Source organism: Cyanistes caeruleus, unplaced genomic scaffold, assembly GCF_971803275.1.
Source record: "Cyanistes caeruleus unplaced genomic scaffold, bCyaCae1.hap1.1 HAP1_SCAFFOLD_192, whole genome shotgun sequence".
Lineage (NCBI taxonomy): Eukaryota > Metazoa > Chordata > Aves > Passeriformes > Paridae > Cyanistes > Cyanistes caeruleus.
In genome coordinates this window covers 61,917-85,188 of record NW_028255980.1, presented here as the reverse complement: position 1 = coordinate 85,188, position 23,272 = coordinate 61,917, and the positions used below count along the sequence as shown (strand labels likewise).

General features: G+C 51.2%; 1 protein-coding gene and 1 long non-coding RNA gene across 2 annotated transcripts; one reads left to right on the top strand and one right to left on the bottom strand.

The window, feature by feature from the left end:
- Positions 1–56: 56 nt before the first annotated feature.
- LOC111942867 (uncharacterized) lies at positions 57–10,655 on the top strand. The gene is made up of 11 exons (XM_086874330.1): positions 57–3,773; positions 4,230–4,267; positions 4,670–5,174; positions 5,383–5,446; positions 5,773–5,821; positions 6,832–6,941; positions 7,707–7,824; positions 8,217–8,316; positions 8,735–8,931; positions 9,836–9,973; positions 10,425–10,655. Exons 1-11 carry the CDS (start codon positions 3,245–3,247, stop codon positions 10,512–10,514), a joined length of 1,938 nt encoding a protein of 645 aa, XP_086730456.1. The 5' UTR covers positions 57–3,244; the 3' UTR covers positions 10,515–10,655.
- A 4,590-nt stretch (positions 10,656–15,245) lies between these two features.
- Positions 15,246–17,557, bottom strand: LOC147645688 (uncharacterized). The gene is made up of 2 exons (XR_015282210.1): positions 17,413–17,557; positions 15,246–16,527 (listed from the first exon to the last, which is right to left on the bottom strand). It is a non-coding gene; the product is annotated as an uncharacterized LOC147645688 (long non-coding RNA).
- Between the last annotated feature and the right edge of the window lie 5,715 nt (positions 17,558–23,272).

Sequence of the window (23,272 nt, the reverse complement as noted above, 5' to 3'; positions counted from 1 at the left end):
GCAGCCAGCGGCGGGCTCTGCACACGGCACAGCCCCGCCCCGCGCTCTCAGGGCCCGCCCCGGGCTGCGTGAGGAGAAAGGCGGGGATGAGGAACAGCCCTGGAACGGGCCCGGCCCGAGCCGCCATTGAGCTCCCAACACAAACAAAGTTCTCCGCACCTCCCGGCCCGCCTTGCCCAGCCCTGGCTGCTGGGTGCCTCCGGCTCAGCGGGAAACTCTGGAGCCTCATGCACGTCTAATTAGGAGCATCAGTGCATCGCTTTGATTTCCCCCAAAAAAGGGGACCCGCCCTCCAAACCCCTTCAGCTGAGTAGAGGAGAGATTTCTTGCAGAAAACTCGCAAAAATACCAAAACCAAAGCGAAGTGAGCCAGGACCCCCCAGCAGCGCCTCTCTGCCGTCCCAGCTGAAGCCCTCGCTGGCTGCTCCAGGCTGGAGCGGCACACTGGGAGCACTGGGAAGGGGCCCCGGCTCGGGGCGCAGCCCCCGGGGCAGCCCCACGGTCCCCACGGCAGCTCCAAGGCTCCGCCAGCCGGGATGGAACGTGGGACGGGGAGCAGGGGAAGGGATGGGGCTACCGGCGCCGAGGAAACACGAGGGACACCGGGGGCACTTCACGAGCATTTAACGCAAAAGATAAAATCATAAGGGAGACAAAAGCAACAGCACCTGTAGCACCATAGCACAGGGCCACACAAGGACATGTCCCACTGCAGTGGGGTGATGCTGGCCCGAGTCCAGGCACCCACCACAGCTGCTCTCTCACTGCCCTCCACAGCCACACAGGGAGAGAAAATTTAACCAAGGGTTCATGAGTTAAGGACCCGGGACCTTTCCTCATTAAACACAGTCATGGGCAAAACAGGAAATATGAATTGAATTTATTGCCAATAAGCTCAGAGCAGGAGAATAAGAAGACCCTTAAAAGCACCTTCCTTCCACCCCTCCCTCCTACCAACTCTGCATCCTAACCTGGCAGTGCAGGGATACAGGGAATGGAGCCATGGTCAGTTCATCTCCCAGGGCTTTTCCTGCTGTTCAAGGACAGGAGTTGTTCCCCTGCTGCACTCTGGGATCTCTCCCACCAGAGAGGTCTCCAGGAACTTCTCCAACCTGAGTCCATTCCATGGGAGCAGCCCCCTCACAGTGCTGCAGCGTGGGTCACTCTGACACGGGGTCAGACCTTCCAGGACAGGCGGCTCCAGCAGGGACCCCTCTGTCCACAGGTGTCCCCTGGGGTCACAGCCTCATCTCAGGCATTCCCCTGCTCGGGCATGGGCTTCTCCAGGGGCTGTGGGGGGATCTCTGCATTCTGGTGAATCTTCAGGGGCAGTCAATCTGCAATTCCCATTGTTGCTCTGTGTTCTGATGGATATTCCTGCCCCTGTGTTCATCCAGGTGCCCACGGGGAGTCAGGAAGATCTGTTTGGTCAAGGTTGAGCTCTGTGAGAAGCTCTTCCCACACTGGGGACACTCGTAGGGCCTCTCCCCAGTGTGGATGTGTCGGTGCCTGATGAGGGTGCAGTTTTGTGAAGCCCTTCCCGCAGTCAGGGCAGCCTTAGGGCCTCTCCTCTGTGTGAATCCACTGATGTTTGATGAGACCTGAGCTCCTTGGAAATCTCTTCCCACACTCAGGATGCACTGGTGTGCTCCGAGGTTGCATCTCCAGCTGAAGCCCTTTCCACACTCCCCACACATGTAGGGCTTTTCCCCTGTGTGGATCTTCTGGTGACAAATCAGATTGGACATCTCAATGAAGCTCTTACCACATTCCCCACACTCACTGGGGCATTCTCCTGTGTGGATGTTCTGGTGCCAGATCAGGTGGGAGCTGCGATTGAAGCTCTTCCCACATTCCAAGCACTTTCCAGGCTTTTCCCCTGTGTGGATCCTATGGTGGTTAATCAGGACAGAGATCTTCCTGAACCTCTTCCCACACTCCCCACACTCCTAGGGGCTCTCCCCAGTGTGAATCACCTGGTGCCAGATCAGATGGGACCTGTTCTTGAAGCCCTTCCCACACTCCCCAGACTCACAGAGCCATTTCCCAGGGTGGATCCTTTGGTGTTCCCTCAGCTTGAAACTCCAGCTGAAGCCCTTCCCACATTCCAAGCATTTGTGGGGCTTCTCCCTGCCATGAGCTCTCTCCCCCAGCTCTGAGCTCCGGCAGGATCTCCAGATGCCTTCCTGGCACAGGGGGGATCTTTCCTCCTTGCAGCTCCCTGGGCTGAGTTTGCAGCCCCTCCTCATGCAGGATCTCCAGAGCTTTTTCTCTTTCTCCATCTGGCCATGGCTTGGAAATGACAAATCCTGGTTTGGGAGTAACCAAAGTGGGAGTGCCTTGGAGCAGAAGCTCCTCCTACCCAAGTCTATGCCTAGAGCTAAGCAGGAGTCTTGTGTCCATGATAATCTCCAAAATATCAAGATTCAGCCTGAAAAAAACTCCCCCGGGAGTTCCCCATCTCTTGTCTTTACACTTTTAGGCTTCCAGAGGTTTTAGTTCCCTGGGATGATGGGGGTCCAAGGGCTCCAGGGGTTCCCCCTCCTCTGGGGTCCCCCTTAGCGATGATCCAGGGGCTTTTGGGGGTCCATGGGGTCCCTTCTCCCCTGATCTCTGCTTTGAGATCCCAGGGATCCCAGGAGTCTCTCCTCTCCAGGCTCCCACCTCTCCAAGCTGCCAGGGTCCCCCAGCTCTGGGATCGCCCCTCTCTGCTCTCCCCACTCTGGGGGTCCCAGGGGTTCCTCTCCTCTGCTCTCCTGGGGGTCCCCAGGACCAATGTCCTCCCCCAGCCAATACTGGGCAATGGCCATGTGGACCCCAAAGATCCCCCAAGGGGCTCAGCTTTGGGGTCCTGCAAGATCCAAACCTACACACACAGAGGGAAAAAACCTCCCAGGGACGCCAGACAATATTTAGGGCTCAATTCCGCAATCTGCAAGTTCCAAACACACTCCAATAAAAAGACCCTCTCAGGCTCCCCCTGACAGATTTGGGACCAGCTCCCCCTCCCTGCTCACCTGCAGGATGAGGTGGGGGCGATGGGCCCGTGGCCGGGGGTGCTGGGGACACAGGGGGCACTGGAACCTCCAGCTTCTCCTTCTATTCCTGTTCCTGCTCCTCCTTTTCCTTTCTCCCTCCTCCTGCTCCTCCTCCTTCCTAATCCCACCTCCTCCCCAGTTCCTGCCTTCTGTATATTTAAAGTGGAGAACCTTGCTTGTTTTTAGAACTAGAACAAAGATTCCAGATGGAACAAGCCTTGCTGGTTTTATTCAGCAGTATCAGTGACTACAGGTCGTGTTTGCTCTGGTTTGGTGCTGTCCTCGTTCCTCCTCAGTGCTCAGGCTGGGCTATGGGGTGTCCTTGTTTGCTGCATTTTCAGAGTTCCTCTTGGATCCTTTGGGCAATAGGCCGTGCCCTGGGAGGATTCTTTATGCTCCTTTGTGACACAGGAGAAGCTTCCAGGCGGTTTTTGCGTGAGCGGCTGCTGTGGTGTCACAGGAGCGTTGCCACGTCCCCGTGGTGTTCCCGTTGCTGTGGGACACGGAGGCCTCAGTGTCCAGAGCGGCTCTGGGCGCCTGCTCGTTGCCAGAGGATCCTCCTGCCCGAGGCATTCTCAGCAGCCAGCCCAGCCCCTGACGGGTGTCCTTCTGTGCTTGCAGGGGTACAGTCTGCAGACGTGTGCAGCGCAGCCAAAATGATGCAGCAAGTGGTTGCTGCAGTTGGCACTCTGTTCTCTGTGGCTTATTCGGGGTATTTTTTAACCCACTTGGCACGTAAGTTGAGGTTTTCCCTCAGTGCAGCCTCTGTGGCTTTGGGCTTGCTGTGTGCTTTCTGTTCTTTCACTGGAACGGAGTTGACTCTGTGACCAAATTGCCATGAGGACAGGGTTGGTTTGGGAGAGCTCCTGCCAGCAGCTGCAGCTGAAAAAGGGGGTGTCTGCAGCCAGCGGGGCGTGCACAGCATTTGCAATGAGGCCTGGGGGGGTTCTGTTCCCTCAAGCGGGGAGTCTGTGGCAGCGGAGCCTGGAACTCCCTCCGTTTGCTGCTCCAGCCAAGAGCTGACACAGCCCAGTATTTTGTGCTGCTCTCTTGCTTGCTGTGTGAAGGGCCTGTGGCTCCTGGAGGGATGCTGTGAAAGCAAAATGCTCTCTCGGGCTTGCCTTGCTCATTTCCCACCACAGGCAGTTTTTTCCTAACAACATCTGGTTCACGTTCCCTCTCCCGTTGCAGGGCACCTCACGCGTGGATCCCCAGCAGCTCCTCCTTCGGTGAGTGGCAAAGGAAGCTTTGGTGTTCAGAATTGTGCAGCAAGTTGTGAGCTCGGCGTGTGGCAGCCGAGTGCCAGCCTGGGAGGCTGAAGGAAAGTTCCTGTAGTGTCTTTGCAGCAGCAGCAGCAGCAAAGAGATCCCTGGCAGTTTTCTCTGTTTCTGCTGAAGAGCTTTTGAAGAGCTGCAGGACTGGTTTTGCAAGCAGAAGATTGCTTGCTGGCTTTAGCCATGGTGGAATATGGAATTCCCAACAATAAGTGGCAATGTCGGCTTTAGCCCATTGTTAGTTTGAACAGCTCTGAACCCTATTTCTGCTTAGTGCAGCTGGATGTGTAGCTGAGGATAAAGAAGGTGATAACTGAGATAGAACTTCTCGTCCCTCACACTCCCGTCTGTCCACAGGGCACCAAAGCAGCATCAGCACCTCCTCTGGCTCCCTCTGCTTGCAAAGAGGAGGCCAAAGAGGAGGAAGAGAGCAGTGAACTTCCCGCTGTTCTGGGAGACGAGGGCGAACACCCCACGGTTTGGGAAAACAACGGCGAGGCTCCCGCGGTGTGTGACAAGGACAGTGGACATCTCCCGGTGGGGGACGAGGACGGTGGACATCCTGTGGCTTGGGAAGAGGAGGGTGAACATCTTCCAGCATGGGAAGCGGACAGAGAATGTCCCATGGCTTGGAAAGATGATGATGAACCTGCAGCTTTTTGGGAAGAGGACAGAGAAGCTGCAGAGTTTTGGGAAGAGGAAAGAGAAGATGCTGTGCTTTGGGAAGAAGATGGAGAACCTCCCTCTGCTCCTGAAGAGGACACTGAAGCTCCCTGTGCTGCAGGATCCTGGGCTGAACATTCTGACAGCAGCACAGCCCTGCAGCCAGAGGGGAGCGGGGAGTGGAGCCTGATGCAGCTGAGTACGTCTGCTCTGTTCCTGTGTGCCAGAGCAGGGTTCTGTGTGTGTGTCTCAGCATCAGCTGCACCCAGGGTTGCTCTGCAGCTGAATGGCACAGGGTCATTTATTGTCCTTCCCCAGCTGAGAGCAAGGGGCTCCCGGCCCCAGGGAGTGGGGCTGCATTCTGGCTCTCATCTGAGAGGGAGCATCTTCCACCTGGTTTCTTTCAGGGAACACCGTGAGCGTGGGGGAGCCTGCCGAGAAATACCTGGAACTGGAGCAGATTGGCCAAGGGTAAGGGCAAGGCAGTTACTTCTGCACAAGCAGGGCCCAGGTATTTTGCTGGTGCAGGATGCAGTGAGAAGTCAGGAGAGCCCCAAACCCCTTCAGACACTGGGGTACGATGCTGCTGCCTCTCAGTGCTGATCAGAATTGATAACTGTGGTCAGAAGGCACCTTGCATAGCAGAGGGCTGGTGGCTGCTGTGCTGTTGTTTGAAGGGTGGATGCACTCGGGTGTTTTGTGAACGCTGCAGGCAGCAGAGATCTCCTGTCTGGGCTGGCTTTCACTGCCAGGGACTAAAGCGCTGCTTCTTTCTTCTCTGCTGTTTTTGTCTCCAGGGCTTTTGGAACCGTTTCCAAAGGACTCGACAGGGCCACGGGAGGAGAGGTCAGTGTCAACACGCCCAGCACGTCTGGCATCTCTCGAGGGCTTTCCCCTCTGCTGGGAGCTGTGGCTGGAGCTGTGGGGCCCAGCAGAGCTTTCCTGCACAGGCTGCTCCTCTGAAGGCAGAGCAGGGTCAGCCTGCAGAGCACAGCTGGGACAGACTTGGTCCTTCTCAAGTGCCCAAAGGAAGGCAAGGAGGGCAGCGGTGTCTGTCAGAGCAGGACACACTGGCCTGGTCTTCATGTCTAAAAGTGTGAATGCATCAGCTGGTGGAGACTGAGGCCCAATTTACCTTCATCCCAGCCTCGAACAGGAACACTATTTAGCAGTTTTATCATCCTGAGTTTCATCAGGATACCTCAAGGCCTAATTAAGGAGAGATCCTGCTTGGGCTCAGTTTGGGGTTTTAGTTCTACTTCAGCTGTTACCACAGAGCCAGGGAGAGAAATGAGAAGATGGATGTGCAGAGCAAAGCTCTCTCCTAAACCCTGCAGCTGTGTTTGGGTCTGGTGTCAGTGGCAGCTGGGACAGGGATTATCTGAGCAATGGATGTGCACGTTTGCTTTGTTGTGCTATCCCAAACAGAGCAGGGACATTTGAAATCCTGGCCAAATGCCATAGAATTGCTAAAGGGTTCCCGGCTGTTTTGCTCTGTGTGCACAGAAACAGAATTACCTCCTGCTTGCAAAATGTGTTGGAATAATAATCCTAAGAGTGCTGAGGCCATTTGAGAAGACTGTAGGTGCAGAGAATGTTGTTATAGCTTTGAGGCTGACAGCTGAGGGAGCATTTCTGCAGAGCTTACAGAGCCAAATGTCTCTGGCCATGAGTCCTGTAACAGCCCCAGCGAGCAGAGCAATGGGCTGTGGGAATGGCACTTGCTGAGCTCTGGTGTCCCATCCCAAGGCAGTTTGGCACAGCCCGGCTCGCTCGCTCCAAAAAGACTCGCTCCGTGTTTGCTGTGGCCTCCTGCCACAGACTGCTCCAGTTAAAGGTCTGCAATGTCCCTTCAGGTGGCCATCAAGAAAATGAGTCTCAGAGGGCAGAACAGGGAACGAGCTGTGAATGAGGTTGTGGTCCTGAAGGACAAGAAGAACCCCAACATTGTCAACTCTCTGGACAGGTGAGTGCTTCAGGTCTTCTCCCGTGCACAGGCCCTGCGTTCATCTTTCCTGGCATCCCCAGTCTGTAGCCTGTTCTGAAAATGCCTGACCCGGCCATATCTTCCCAGAACAACAGCCTGGCACTTCACTCCTTCCATGTGCTTTTGTTGCTTTGCTTTGGCTTTTTCTTCAACTTCACCCCATTTGCTGTGTTTTACAGCAAGTGCTGATAAACCCTGGTAGAAATTATTTTCCTTGGCTTCTTCTTCCCAGCCCTGTCCCATTGCTGCAGATGCCAGGAAGACCAGGTTCTTGTTTCCAGAAATGCCTCATTTGCCCATTTTTCAATGGCCTTGCCTATTTCTGAAGGGACTTTGTGCAAGGTTTTCCAAGCATTTGACTGCTTTTGCCCCAAGTGCTGCACGGCCTCCTCCCCTGGATAACTCTGGAAGTTGTGTTGCCTTGTTCCGGAGGGAATGGTGGAACTGATGAGTTCAGATGCTGAAGCAGCTGGGGACAAGTGTTGTGGTTCCACATTGAGCTGGGCTGTTGCTAAAGTGCATTTTTCATCTGCTTGCCATCTAAGGCCTCTCCTTTCTCCCGGGTGCCTCCTTCTCCTTTAGACTGTGCAGATTCCAAGGCCTGTGCAGCCTGGCAGGAATGTCTCTCCATCTGATTCTGTCCTCATTGACAAGTGACCTGGGAACAAAACTCCACTCTGGGCTTTTCCCTGGGGGAATTGAGCAATGCACATTCATCTCTGTGCCATTGTTCTCCTCTTCCAGCTTCCTTGTTGATGGAGATCTCTGGCTGGTGATGGAATACATGGATGGAGGAACTTTGCAGGACGTTGTCAGACAGACACGCATGGCTGAAGGAGAGATGGCAGCTGTCAGTCAGGAGGTGAGGGATCCTGCTTGTGCTTCCCATGGCTGGGACACCATGGTCCTTCCAAAGAGGCTGTGAGAGCAGAGTGGCTCCATGCTCAGGCCTTTGTTTCTCTGTTGGTTTTATGAGCTGGAGAGGAAAGAGCCTCTGAAGTGAATGGCCTGCAAATATCACTGCATTTCTACTCTGTTCTTGTCTTCTTTCCTGCTGTTGTGGTACTCTTTGTCTTTTTTGGATCTGATTTCCTGTTCTCAGCTTTGCCTTGAACCTTTTGCCTGGAGCTTGTCTGCACTGCACTCCTGGGCTGTCACAGCAAAGTTGCTGCTGGCAGAATTCTAAACTGTCCTTTCTTGTGTGATATATTCCGGCCTCTGATTTTTTCCCTCGTGTTTCTTGTTGTCTCTCAGTGTCTGCAGGGCCTGGATTTCCTCCATTCCATCCGGGTGATCCACAGAGATCTGAAGAGCTCCAACATCCTTCTGGGAATGGACGGCTCTGTCAAGCTGGGTGGGTGTTCCTGGCCAGGCACGGCGCTCCCGGGGTGCGGCTGTGGGGCTGCTTCCCAGTGAGGGCCAGAGCCCCACAAGTGCTGCTGGTGGCACTGCCCGGCCCCTGCTGCCAGCTGAGAGCGGCTGCCCCGTGCAGAGAGCTCAGGAGAGGAGCAGGCTGTCAGGAGTGCCTTTGCTCTGGGTATGGCCCTCCCAGAGGGGCAGGAGTTGCAATCTAAAGCTTCAAAGGAAATCAGTAAAGCCAAGCATGAAAGCTGAGGGCTTCTTTAAGGGTCCACTTCCATCTTTCCTTGGCTACAGCCCTGAGGACATTTCCAGCTGGATTCAGCACTGCATTCCCAGACTGAGAGTGGGGAATCTTTGTGCTTGGTTTCCTCATTGCAGCTGCCTTTGACAGTGCTTGTTTCTGTCCTCAGCTGATTTTGGCCTCTGTGCTCAGCTCAGCCCTGAGCAGGACCAGTGCAGCTCCATGGTGGGCACTGCTCACTGGATGGCCCCAGAAGTTGTGACCAGTTCTCCTTACGGCCCCAAGGTGGACATCTGGTCCTTTGGCATTGTGACCATCGAGATGGTGGAAGGAGAACCTCCTTACTTCCAGCAAACGGGGGCCATGGTAAGAGGCAAATTCTCCAGGCTTTGCAGAGGCCTGTGAGCACAGGGTGACCCTGCACTGGGAGGAGCAGCTGGAGGTTTCTGCACATCGCAAAGGGAATTCCCACAGCACCTGAGCCTGAACACAGACAAATATTCTGCAGTCTCCAGCAACAATTTGCTTTGGCATTTAAGTTGCTGCAGCTCTTGTGAGGATGACCCAAATACATGAAGCAAGTGCATCAGCTCTAATGCTGTCTTGCAGAAAACCCCAAACCAACCCCAACACCCACACCCAAACCCAACAAGATTTCTGGAGGAGTTTCTAAAAGAGGTTTTGTGAGATGAACTCCCCCTGGCTCTTCTCACTGGGAAACTTGTCTAAAACATGAAGATGATTGTTTAACATCCCCACACTCTAACATATTTCTTTCCTTCCTTTTACTTTCTCTGTGTCACCAAGCCTGAGCTTTCAGCCACACAAACCTGCTGTTCCTTGCCTGGCAGTTTCTGGCATGGGGCATCAGGAATGCTTTTAACTTGAGGGTCAGTGGCACTGCAGAGATGCATTTGATATAAGAATCCCTTCAAATAACACAGGCAGACCACACTAACTCTTGAAAATGGCCTGTAAAGCTGGTGTCTGTATTTGGAGAAGCAAAATGGGCTATTTCTGATGGAGGTTCCTACTGACAAAGTCAGCCAATGCAATCGGCTCTGAAGGCAAGATCATTTGGATGTTGCAATGGCTGTGGCTGCACCAGGGTTTGGGTTTTTTGGCTGGCCCAGAAGAATGAGCTGTGAGCAGCAGCATCTGTGCCAGGGAGGAAAGTGCCCGGGGAGCTGGTGCAGAGAAAGCGGGCTGGATGTGAGCACGTGTGGGTGTGGAGGAAGCTGTCAGAGCGCTGTGTTTGCTTTTCCTGCAGGCCCGCGCTCTGATCCGGCAGAACGGGAGCCCGCAGCTGCAGGAGCCCAGGCGCCTGTCGGCTCTGCTGCGGGACTTCCTCGAGTGCAGCCTGGAGCCGGACGAGGAGCGGCGCTTCTCTGCCCAGGAGCTGCTGCAGGTGAATGCCAAGCGGCTGCGGGGGAAACGGCAGCGCCAGGGAGGGCTTTTCTTGTGGGGCCCCCTCCCATCATCTCCAGTCCCGCTGCTTTTCACACGCAAAGCCAGCAGAATCCTCGCCTGCTTTGGCTTGGCAGGCTCCTGTCGAGCTCATCTGGAGCTGGTGCCCCGCCACGAGCGGGGACATCTTCAAGCACATCAGGTGGCTCAGAGCCCTGCCTGACCTGAGCCTGGATGTTTCCAGGGAGGAGCCACCTCCCACATCTCTGGGCTCCCTCTCTCAGTGTTTCCCCACTCTCCTGCTACAGCAATTCTTCTTTACATCTAATCTGAGCCTGCTTCCCTCTCTTGACTTTCAAACCATTCCCCTTTGTCCTGTTGCAACAGAGCCTGTGAGGAACTTGAGTCTGGAAAGTAACAGTTCATTTCTTTCTTTTTTATCCCTTGGGCAGCACCCATTTTTGTCATCAGCCAAGCCTCTCTCCAGCCTGACCCCTCTGATCACTGCAGCAAAGCAACTGAGGGAGCAGCGGAGAAGATGAAGCACAGGAGGCCAACTTTTCGTTATAGTAGTTAGGACAAGTAGTTAGTTATGTTAGATAACACTGTTAGTTAGTTAGAGTAGGTTAGGACAGCCTGTTTGTTATGGCAGTTATTTGAATAAAATCTCTGTTAAACCTCAATCCCTTGAGGTGTCCTGTCCTTCTCCCGCTGTGACTCAGCTGCCCGGAGCACTGCGAGGGGAGAGCGGGCCCAGCCTCGCCCAGAGCTGAGCCCCAGCAGAGCCTGGCAGAGCCCAGAGCAGCCTCGGCATCTGCAGAGTCAGCCTGGAAGGAGGCGCTTGGAGCCTTCTGGGCTGCAGCCGGCTCTTGCTTACAAACTGTGTGCGCTGGAAAATGCCTCTGGTTCTGCGGGAGGGCAGAAGGGGCCCGGGGAAGGCGCAAGTGCTCCATGCAAGGGAAAAACCTGCCCTGTGTTTGTGATAAAGAACTATGTTGGTGTTGACCTTCGCTATTATGTGTTGGCTTTTGCAATTTATTATAATCACAATGATTTTGATATACTACAGTTTGTAATCATTTCTAACTGCTTTTGATATAGTAGTGTTATAAATGACTTTCAAATTTCCAAACAATCAAATGTAATTAATTGATAACATAGCTTAATAAATTGGATACAAAATAATAAAAGAATACAATTTAGTAAAAGAATACAATTTAGTAAAAAAGAGATACAATTTAGTAGATATATTCAGATACATATATATATATATATATGTGAATATAATTGGCCAGTGGTTACAAATGCTTAAGGCATAAGTAAAACTGACGGGGTGTAGGGGGGACGCTTCTCACCTCACCTCATGTACGAAACAAAGCACTTCAAGCTAAACTTATATACTGTATGCTTATACATATTCATTAATGTTTCCCATAAGTTTCCTCCTTTTTCTGATTTTACTGACCATTTCTTTTCTAAACTACATCCTGTACCTTAATTTTGACATGTAACATCTGCAAAGGGGTGCATCTGCTTTATAACACTGATTCTTGATCGTTTCTAATGATAACTTTAGTAACAGTTGCAATTTAAGTAGCACGAATCAATTCCATTTATTACACTGGGACTGGGGAACCCCTGCGCTTCCATTTCTGTGTGAACCCCCCTTCCTGGGCACAGAGACCCCCTTGAACATTCATTTTGGGGCACCGGGACCCCCTGGTACCCCCTTCCCCAGCCCCAAAAACCCTGCACCCCCTTATCTGGAACCTGGAATCCTCTGAACCTCCATTCTCGGGAATGGAAACCTCCCAGAACCCCCATTTCTGGGCACCAGGACCCCCCTGAACCTCCATTTTCAGGCACTGGGACCCCTTGAACCCCAGAACAGAGGAAGGGATCCCCCTGAACTCCCATTCTGCTGCAGCAGGACCCCCGTGCACCCATGTATCCAGGACTGGAACCCTCCCAAACCCTCCATCCTCACACCCTGGGACCCCCCTGCAGCCCAGCCAGGCCGTTACCCCCCTGCTTTGTTGGTTTAACCCAAAGTTATCTCCTCCCCTGCCCTGCCTATCATTGTATCCCATCCCCTTTTTCCAGCACCTTCCCTATCAATCTTGTCCACCCTGCCCCTTGTTCCCAAATGTTCCCTGTCAATCCTGCCTTATGCCAACCTCCTGCTTGGACGTCCCCTTTGGAAATCCCCTAATCCACAGCACCCCATTGGTCCATGTGTCCTATTCCCCTCCCCAGGATATCCCTCACTGGTTGAAGTTTTGTATCCACCCCTGGGCCCTCCCCATATATAAATTGCTGTACACTTGTATTCTGTGTCTTTTGTCCCTGGACCCTTGGGCAGTTAAACCTTTCCCTGAACCCCAATATAAAAGACCTTCCCCCCATTCTTGCCTCCACACTGTGCCTGACAGCTGTTAAGTGCTGCAGAACATTGCTCTAAGCCACACCTCGGGTCATCCTGCTCCTGAGGTGTGTTCCACTCCTGGCGTGGAGCTGAGGAAGAGCTGACCGGCCTTGGCACCATTTCACACCCAGCTGATCCCAGTGTGTCCCCCTCTCTCCCAGTGCCCTCCAGCGTGTCCATCTCGCTGGTGGCCTTGAGCTGGAGCCAGCAGCTCCTGGTGCTGCTGGAAACTCCCCCGGCAATGCGGGCTCAGTTCCAGCTGCCAGGTGGAGCACGGCAGCCTGGAGCACCCCCTGAGCCGGCACTGGGGCACGGCCCGGCCCCCACAGCGCCGGGGGCAGCGGGGGAGGCACTGGGGGGGCTGGGAGGGGGATTGGGGTGTGCTGGGAGTATGGATGTTAACTATGAGCAAAAGTAGGGAGCACAGTGCCTGTAGAGTAGCAGGCTGCATAACTTTCTCAGTCCCGCCTGAGAAAGTGGCCTGGGAAATCATGGGGAGGAATTAAAACAATCCTCAGAGACAGAAGACAGCCTTGCAGGTGCTGTTTGTCAGTTTCGTGTTTTCTTGCAAGAGAAGGTCGAGGGGTGGTGTACCCCAGTGACCAATGATGGTGATGTGTTAGTTCACTGACCAATAAGTTTTACCTTTCTGTACTTTCATGTATCGGTCTATAAAAAAAGATCTGAGGTAATAAACCTTAAGAGCTCTCCTGTTCAACTCACAAGAGAGTCTGTGTTGTTCTTCTCACCGTTCCCAATAGAGCGACACTGGGAGTAACTGGGAGGGAGTTTGAGATAGACTGATTTAAACTGGGAGAGGGGTTTGTGGGCCAAGAATGGCTGAGAATGGGATTAAAGGTTATTGGGGAGGGTGGGATGGGGTTCTGGGGGTCCTGGTGGAAACTGGGAGGGAGTTTAGGGGTGCTGGGTGTCACTGGGAGGGATTTGAGTGAGCCTGGAGGGACTGGAAGGAGATTGGGGATTGGAAAGCAGGGATTGGGATGAGGTTCATTGCACTGGGAAGAGACTGAGAGGGTTCCTGATGAGTCCTGGTGGGGCTGGGAAGGAACTGGGAGGGGGTCCTGGGGCTCCTGTGGTGGTGAGGGGCAACTGGGAGGGGGCTGTGGGATCCTGATAGGGACAGGAGGGGCTTTGGTGGATCCTGGGGAGGCTGGGAAGGGACTGGGAGGATGTTTCAGAGGTCCTGGTGGGGTGGGTGAGAGTGGAAGGGTGCTTGGAAGGGCTTGGGGTGTCTGTGAGAGGTTTTAGGGGGGATCCCGACCCCTGCAGACTTCCCAGAGATGTTGCTGTACACTGCCCGCAGCAAGATGCTGATATGGATCGAGGGCTCCATGTTGGGCTTTGTCTTCCTGGCACTGGGGCTCAGCTTCTGCCTGCACAAGAAGGTGACGGGGGGTCCTGGGGGTCATATCCTCCCTCTCCCGGAACGTGTGTGCTCCCCCGGGGCCCCCAGCCCAGTGTCACCCCCTTTTCTCTGCCCACAGAGCTCCTGAGCCGCTGGCAGCCGCAGCCCCTCCCCATGGCTTCAGGCCCAGCCAGCATCCCCCGCTCCATCCCTGGGCTGATTTTGGAGGGGTCGTGTGTCCCCCCAGCCCTGCTGTCACTCTGCCCCCGGCCGGCTGCTCCCAGTGTTCCCAGTAAAGCTTCCCAGTTCGCCCCTGTCCCGTTTATGGGGGGCAGTGGGGAGGGACTTGGGGAGACCCCATGGGGGTACCCTGTCAGGGACAGATGCTGCCCCAGGTTGGATCAGGACCCCCGTGTGTCCCCCCGATCTGTCACCCTGTTCTGGGGACTCCTTGGGAGACACCAAACTCCAGCATGGCACCCAGCAAACCCTAAAAAGGGCTGGGACCCCTGAAGCCACCAGGGAAATTTGGGGAGGGGGTGCATGGGTGGTACCTGGACCATGGCAAGAGCCCAGTGCTGCCCCAGCCCAACCTGCCCCAGCTCCATCCTGGCTCCTCCTATGGGATGTGAAGGAATTGGAAAAATGGGGATCCAAGGGTGGGCACTGGGCTCGGGGGGAACAGGAGAAGAGATGGAGGAAGAGGAAACGGGCCAGAGAGGAGAAGGAGGCGGGATGAAGAAGGAGGAGCAAGACTCATCCAAACCCAATATGGGGCTCCCATGCCCCTCTTTTCCCCTGCTGCTCCACCCCTGCCCCACTGCCGACCAATCCACCACCCCACCTCTCCTATCTCCCCTTTCACTCAATTCAAGCAGATGCTGGCACCTTTTTCCTTGGGAGAAATCCCTGAGTTTTGGGATTTTTGGGGTGCAGTTCTGGAGGGGGATAGCTCTGGCTGGCTTTCCCCTCCCTGCTGTGGCCTCTCAGCTGCCCCCCACACCCTGGGGGTGCTGGGATTTCCCTCCTGGGCACAAGGATGTTCATTCCCTTCCAGGAGCCCAATGCCCAGCTGGGGCTCCAGGCCAGGGGGTCCTTGAGCAGCTGCCCCAGAACCTCCGCCAGGGGCTCCCAGCGCAGCCGCAGCCGCTCGGCCTGGGCTCCCCAAAGCCCTCAGCAAGCCCCAAGTCCCTGCCAGGAACCCTCAACTCCCTCAAACCCAGCATCCCCCACAGCCCCTGCAAGTTCCCCCCATGGCAGCGGCCAAGGCCATGGCCCCACACGTTACTGGCCATGGCCCACCATGTCCTCACCCAGGGCTGTGTCCCCACCATGTTTCTACCCCTGGCATTGTCCCCCATGTCTCCATCTGTGCCTGTGTCCCCCCATGTCCCCATGAATGGCCATGTCCCTGTCCATGTGTCCCCACGTCACTCTCCATGTCCCACCATGTCTATGTGTCTCAATGTCCTCACCAACGTCTTAGTTCAATGTCTTTATTTTCACCCCAAAGTTGGATATTTTGAAGGGATAAAGAAAAATGAAAAGCCAATCAGGCCATATTGAAAGGATTTCTGCCAGCTGAGAATCCCCGTGCTTGGGTGGAAGGGAACAACATTTTTGGGAAGGCTTTCCACACCACTATCTCCAAAATCTTGGTCTTTGACCCATTTCATCGACATCTGGCTGTGGAAGACACCTCTGGGCAATAGGAAATGAAAATTGTGGAATCACTGAGGTTGGACAAGACCTCCAAGACCTCCTTGATGCCACCAGAAGATAGGTGGATTGAATGCAAAAGATTTTCTGGGATTGAAAGTCAACAAATCCACTCCCCCCAAGGAATTACCATTGTGAGTCTGTGTCCCAGTGGATGTTCCTGCACCGGTGTTCAATCCAGGTGCCCACAGGGAGCCAGGAAGATGTGGAGCCTCCCAGCCAGGTGTCTTCCCAACACGCATCACCAGGACCACGGATCACCAGGGCTCTGCCCAACGGGGGTCACTGGGGATCATCCAACGCCCATCCTCCCATGGGGGATGGAGCTGGAGCAGCGCACGAAGCTCTTCCCGCACTCGGGGCACTCGCAGGGCTTCCCTTACTGGTGCCTCCGTTGGTGTTGGGTCAAGTGATAGCCCCTGGAGAAGCTCTTCCCATACTGGGGACACTCATAGGGCCGCTCCCCACTGTGGATGCGCCGGTGGACGGTGAGGTTGGAGTTGTGCTTGAAGCCCTTCCCGCAGTCGGGGCAGCGGAAGGGCCTCTCGTCTGTGTGAATCCGCTCATGTAGGAGGACATGGGAGCTGGTCCGAAAACTCTTCCCACACTGGGGACACTTGTAGGGCCTCTCCCTGGTGTGGATGAGCTGGTGTTTCCTCAGATTGGAGCTCCACCCAAAGCTCTTCCCACATTCCAAGCAGGTGTAGGGCAGTTCCCCTGTGTGGATCACCTGGTGTCTCATCAGTTCAGAGGTATCTCTGAAGCTCTTCCCACATTTCCCACACTCATAGGGTCTTTCCCCACTGTGGATCACCTGGTGCCGGAGCAGGTTGGAGCTGTGGCTGAAATCTCTCGCACATTCCAAACACTTGTGGGGCTTCTCCCCCAGCTCTGAGCTCCGGCTGGATCTCCGGCCACCTTCCCGGCACAGGGAGGATCTTTCCTCCTCACAGCTAACTGGGCTGGGTTTGCAGCCCCTCCTTGTGCAAGATCTCCAGGGATTTTCCTCCTCCTCCATCTGGCCACAGCTTGGGAATGAAAAATCCTAGTTTGGGGGGAAAAAAGAAAGGAAAAAGCCTTGGGCTGAGGGTTTCTCCTTTCCCAAGTTCATGTCAGGAATTCATTGGGTATCTAGTGTCTGTAAGAACCTCTAAGACACCAAGATTCAGCCCAAAAAATCCTCCAAACGTCAAGACAGATCAAAAACTTCCAAAACACCAAAAATCTGATATCCCCCCAACACAGAAAGATTCTGCCCCCACAAAAAAACAAAACACCAACATTTAGCCAAATAAAGCTCAGAAACACCAAGATTCAGCCCCGTGAAAATCGTGCATCTCCCTGCCCGGGCACTCGCTGCATGGGGGGTGAGGGGGGCAGTGAGGCCGGGCCGGAGCAGGGGGTGCCTGAGAGAGGCCCCGAGCCCGGCAGAAGCCCCTGCACAGCCATGCAAGTGGCTCCTGGCCGGACTCGGGGATCCCCCTGGCCATCCCCGCTGGAGCAGCCTGGTCCTGAGGGACTCTGGCCCCTGCGAGGGACCCCAGGCTGCAGCAGGACAAGGATTCCTGGCCCTCAGGGGGAGGCAGTGACATGACCTGACTGTGACCCCCATCCCTGTGCCTCTGGGCGGGGAGGGGGACGGAGAGGGGCACAAAGTTAAGCCCGGGAAGGAGGGACAGCTGGGGGGAAGATGGATTTCCGAAGGAATCACTTTCCTTCTCGTTTTCTTGTTCTGACACGTTTGAGAATAAATTCAATTAATTTCCCCAAGTCAGGTGTGCTGTGCCCGTGACCAAGGATTAAACTGTCCCCACCCTCATCCAAGACCCCCGAGCCTTTCCTTGTGTGTTCTGCTCCCCGCCCGGGGCAGGAAGGAGAGTCACAGAGTTTTGGCCTCGCTCCGGCATGCCCTGCTCAATCTCGGACTCACCCCCAGCTCGCAGCGCCCGCAGCGCCCTCAGCTCCCGGGCACCCCGAGCTCCCGGCGCTTCAGCGCAGCGGCGCTTCCTTGGCCTCCTGCCCGGGCCGGGCCCAGCGCCGGGGCCGCTCCTCAGCCCAGGGGGCCGAGAAATGGCGGAGCTCAGCCCAAGGAAGGCGAGGCCGTGCCGTGTGCAGAGCCCGCCGCTGGCTGCGATTGGGTGCTTCTGCCGTCACTCGTGGTTCTGGCGCGCGCTGATTGGGCAGAGCGGGGACAAGCCCGGCCCCGCTGGCGCCTCCAGGGCGGCCGTGGGGCAGGAGAGCCGCCATTGCCGGAGCGTCTGTGCGGGCCCGGCAGCGGCGGCAGCAGCGGCCGGAGCCCGGTGAGGCGGCGGCGGAGCTCGGAGGCGGCCCCGGCCATCGCAGGTGGGAGCCGCGCTCGGTTCTGCGGGGGCTCGGGGCTCGCTGCGGGCCCGGGAGGTAGTGTAATAAATGGAATTGATTCGTGCTGACTAAACTGTAACTATTTTGAAAGTTATTATTAGAAGCAACCAATGGAATCAGTGTTACAAGGCAGATGCACCCCTTTGCAGATGTTAAATGTTAAAATTGAGGTACAGGATGTAGTTTAGAAGATAAGTGATGTCTCATGGCCAAAACTGCCTTGAGATGGGCAAAATTAGAATGACTTTAAGAATTGGGGCTAAAAATCAGTAAATATCAGACTAATTAGTAAAGTAACATAACACAAGGCTTAGTACGCACACACAAACCTGTAAGGTTATCCAAAGGACAACGAGGAAGAGGAGAAGCCTTCCCCAAAAGACCACCAAAAGAAGACTGAAGATCCCCCTAACAACAAGTGAAGCATGTGCCTTGAAGAAAAGTGACGTAAAGTCAAAAAAATCAGAAATGGGAGGAAACATACGGGAAACATTAATGAATATGCATAAGCATACAGTATATAAGTTTAGCTTGAAGTGCTTTGTTCTGTAGGTGAGGCAGGGTGAGGAACCCCCTCCGTACCCCAGTCGGTTTTGCTTATGCCTTAACCATTTGTAACCACTGGCCAATTATATTCACACACACACACACATATATCTTTATATATCTATATCTGTATCTATATCTGTCTCTGTCAATATATAAATATATATAAATATAAATCTGAATATATCTGTTAAATTGTATCTTTCTTACTAAATTGTATGCTTTCACGAAATTGTATTCTTTTATTATTTTGTATCCAATTTATTAAAGTTTATTATTAATTAATTAGATTGACTGTTTGGAAATTTGAAGGTCATTTGTAACAATTTGGTGCCAAATCCCGGGAACTCCAATCTAGGGGAAGAACGGCTAATCCTGGGAAGGAGCTCCCCACCAATTTTTTAAGGTGGTGCCGAGGTTAGATGGTGCTCCCGTGGAAATAGAAGTTCCACTGAGGATAAAGCAGCAGCAAAAGAAGCTGGCTGCAGGGAGCGTGCAGAAGAGCTCCCGCAGAGTGCCGGCCAGAGATAAAGGTGCCTGTAAAACGCCTTGTGCAGCAGAAGCGCCGGGCAAACGGAGCGTGTGAGTGCCACGGGGCTGGGCAGGGGGGAGCTGTGTGCCTGTGTGTGTGTGTGCAGGCTCTGAGACCGGGCTGGGCAGCCCGGACCCCCAAAGGGAGTGCAGACCTCCGGCCGCACCGCCTTCTCGGCTCGCCGCCAGGAGACCGGCCGGGAAAGGAGGGGAGTGAAAGAGAAGAACGAGTGAAAATCCCCGCCAGGGACGGGAGGGAGAGGCCCAATCTTAAAAGCCACGGGAAAGCCCTCGGGGAGAAGGGAGTGATCTGATCGCTGAGTGAAGGGACTCAGGAGGAGAGAGATTGAGGCAGCTTCAGCTGCCTTTAAAAAGAGAAAAGAGTTGGGAACTTTAGTACGTAGCTGAGAGGGATTGGGAAGAGAAGTAGCCAGAAATGAGCAGTCGAAGAGGGGTAAAAGAAATGGAGAAAGAGAGGAAATTAGACAGGAAGCGAGTAGTTGGCAAAAGACGGGATAGAGCAACAGAGTAATATTGAGGGAGGGGGGAAGCTGAACCACGGAGTGAGGGAGGGGGATCAAGATTCTCCTGGCAGCGGAGATTTCTTGGTTGGTTGTGCCAGAGATGGGCTCAAGGGACAGTGAGTCCTTGAACCCAGGGGCTGGGAATTATAAGGGGAATTCGCAGGAGCCCGGAATATCTGAGAGCCGTGAGGGGGTTTCTCAGGAGGGGAGCATTCCTCAGGACAGTCCACTGAGGATGATGTTGTGAGTTTGGGATACATGGGAATCCCGGAGAGGAAAAACAAGCAGAAAATGATAAATTATTATATGTTTAAATAGACAGAGAAAATGATCTGAAAATATAATTTGAATTGGCCAAAGTTTGGATCGTTTAAAGATTGGATTTGTCGAGCTTTAAATCAGTATGTAAATTCTAAAGAACCTTTTAATCAAGAAGAGAGCGACTGTGCTACCCTGTAGCTTCCCCGGGTGGGGGGAAAGATAAATTTATTACTAAAACACAAGAAAGCGAGAGTTATCTGTTGTATCCTTTATAAACTAATAAGTAGCAAAAAAAAAAAAAAAAAAAAAAAAAAAAAAAAAAAAGAGGTAAAACTGTTCCTTCACCTAAAGGTATTTTGCTGGAAATAGAAACAGCAGCACTACCTAAATCCCATTTATCTGAAAAGTGTGCAGTGCTGGCTGTGCCAAGTGAACTTTAACATATAACACAACTGACCATTTGTTACAACCTGGCATTAATTTGGTTTGGTTTATTATATTTACACATTCAAAAGGCAAATTCTGCCTTGCTCAGAGTCTGTGAAGCACAAACATATTTTATGAATATACAGTATCTAAATGGTGTGTTACAGTTGTGTTATGTGCACTATAAGTGTTAAAAACATGTAGCAAAGGTTTTTTTCACAGAACCTTAAATTTCTGGTTTTTTAAAATGTTTGTTTTTCAATATTTTGTATAGTAAATATAAATGGTTTTGACTAAATGTTTTATTTATTTAACAGCAAAAATTCTGCTAAAAGAACCCCCTGTTAATTAAAGCTTTATTAATAAATTGCTAACTGAAGTTGTGTAAAAAGTAACTTTTATTGTAGTTGGCAGATCTCTGGAGCTTTAGTAGTTTAAATTAAAAGGAAAAAAAACCAAAACTGACTAACTCAGAGAGATAAGACAGTGCTGTGAAATCTGTGCCATCCTTGAAACAAGCAGAGTTGCAGTGGCTCATAGGAACCTTATGAGGCCAAGGGTAGCAGTGAGACCAAACGTGTCAGTGACCAGAGCCCAGGGTATAAACTTTGCTACCAAGAAGACTGGCACCTCGGCCCTTGGCTGCAGCCCCAGGGCCTTGAGGAAGGTAGAGAGTGAAAACTCCTGAGGATTATTTTCACTGTGGTCATTAAGATACCCTTGGCAACTGGCCAAAACCATAAAGCAGGATGGGACAGAATCAAAAAAATAAGAAAGGAACAAGTGATATTAAAACAAGCAGCACAAAAGCAAACAATGAGCAAACAAACTATGCAAAAACACAATCACAATAATTCTGATCCATGTGACAAATGCAAACAAATGTGACAAATGAAAAAACAAGATAAAATCTGTTTGTGGCACATCCATATATTAATGCTGCCTGTTACAATCACAGTAATTTTATAAAAGTATAAAAAAAATCTCAGGGAAAGAATTAGACAAAATGAGTAAGTGGTGTGAACAGTTGAAACAGCAGTATTGCAACTGAGATTGGCCAACCTTAACTAAAATAATTTTCTAGGTTTAATGCAAGAAGTAGTTATCGAATTAAAATTATTTAAATGTTAAATTTGTGAAAGACTTAAAATAGCTAAAAAAATAGCTGTGGGAAAGTGGGAGTCTAGCTCCAGACCAATTTTAAAAATGAAATCTTACTCAAACTTCCAAGACATTAAAATGACCTGGAAGATAAATTTTGAATCATCAAATAATTAAAACAGTTTGTATCAGATAATAATACTAACACCTGGCCACCAAAAACTCCTGCTGGATATTAGAGAATAACAAAAAGAAAGTAATTGTAGGATAACCATGTTGATTTGTGCTGGTATAAAAGTTCTGGAGCTAACCCTTACCAATCCATAAGTGACCTAAAATTCTATTGGGAACAACCAGGTACAACAAGTAACAAATGGAAGGCCCCTGATAGAATATATTAAATTTGTGAGCAAAGAGCATACAGTGAATTACCTCAAAAGTGAAAAACAACCTGTATCTTAAGAGTTATATGACCCTCCTTCTTCGTTATACCGAGGTCCAGGAGCAATATGTTAGGAACACCACTTTATGAAACATTAAGAAACAATAAAAGAGACTTGAACCTTGACTTTCCAAAAGCAAGAAGAAACCAGAAATGAAGACAAATGGCCTGCAGAGAGATGACCCAGCCACTTGAGCTGCAGATGGATCTTAGAGATATAGAACCCAAATCTATCTATTGAATCAGTTCATAAAGCTGCAGACAGTAGTTAAAGTTGTTTCAAACCAAACCTCTACTGCCCTAAAGCTGCTGGCCAAGCAACATTCACAAATGTGAGCATTTGTTTATGAAAACAGAATTACCCTGGAGTATTTGTTAGCTGAAGAAGGGGGAGTTTGTAGAAAGTTGAACAAATCTGAGTGTTGTATAAATGATTATAGAAGAGCCATCACAAAAATTGCTAAGGATATATATACCAGTTCAAAACTAGAATTTTATTTTGAAGACTGATTAGTGAGATAACCTTTTTAGAAGTACTTAGTGAAAATGTTAAAATTTATGCTATAGTGTTTTATATTAAGATTATTGTTTCTATTTTGTATAATTTCATGCCTTATTAGACTAATCCATTCAGTAATTCAAGGAATACTGAACAAAAAGAAACTACAATAGCTCAAAAAATAAAAGTTAACTAAATTTGAAAGAGAGTGCAAAAAGCTTGATACAGCATGAAAAATGTTAAGAAATTAGAAATGAAAATAAAGTAAATGCAAGAACTGAAATTATTGAGAAGATAAAAAAATTAAGATTCAAGTTTATGTTTTCTTTTAAAAAAGGCACAAATAAATGTAATCAAAAAGAGAAATGGGGGATTATAATAAATGGAATTGATTCGTGCTGACTAAATTGTAACTATTCGGAAAGTTATTATTAGAAGCAACCAAAAGAATCAGTGTTATGAGGCAGATGTACCCCTTTATAGATGTTACATGTTAAAATTGAGGTACAGGATGTAGTTTAGAAGGTAAGTGATGTCTCATGACCAAAACGGCCTTGAGATGGACAAAATTAGAATGACTTTAAGCATTGGGCCTAAAAATCAGTAAATATCAGACTAATAAGTAGAGTAACATAACACAACGCTTAGTACGCACACACAAACCTGTAAGGTTATCCAAAGGACAATGAAGAAAAGGAGAAGCCTTCGCCAAAAGACCCCCAAAAGAAGATTGAAGACCCCCTAACAACAAGAGAAACATGTGCCGTGAAGGAAAGTGACATAAAATCAAAAAAAAAATCAGAAATAGGAGAAAACATATGGGAAACATGAATGAATATGTATAAGCATACAGTATATAAGTTTAGCTTGAAGTGCTTTGTTTTGTATGTGAGGTGGGGTGAGAAGCACCCCACGTACCCTGGTCGGTTTTGCTTATGCTTTAATCGTACTGAATTACGGGCAAATTATATATATAAATCGTGAATTTTTTGCTTAATGATATTCTTTTACTAAATTGTATTGTTTTATACGAAATTACTATTCCATTTACTAAATTGTATTCATTTTTAATTAAACTGCCATTAACCCAAGGGACCTA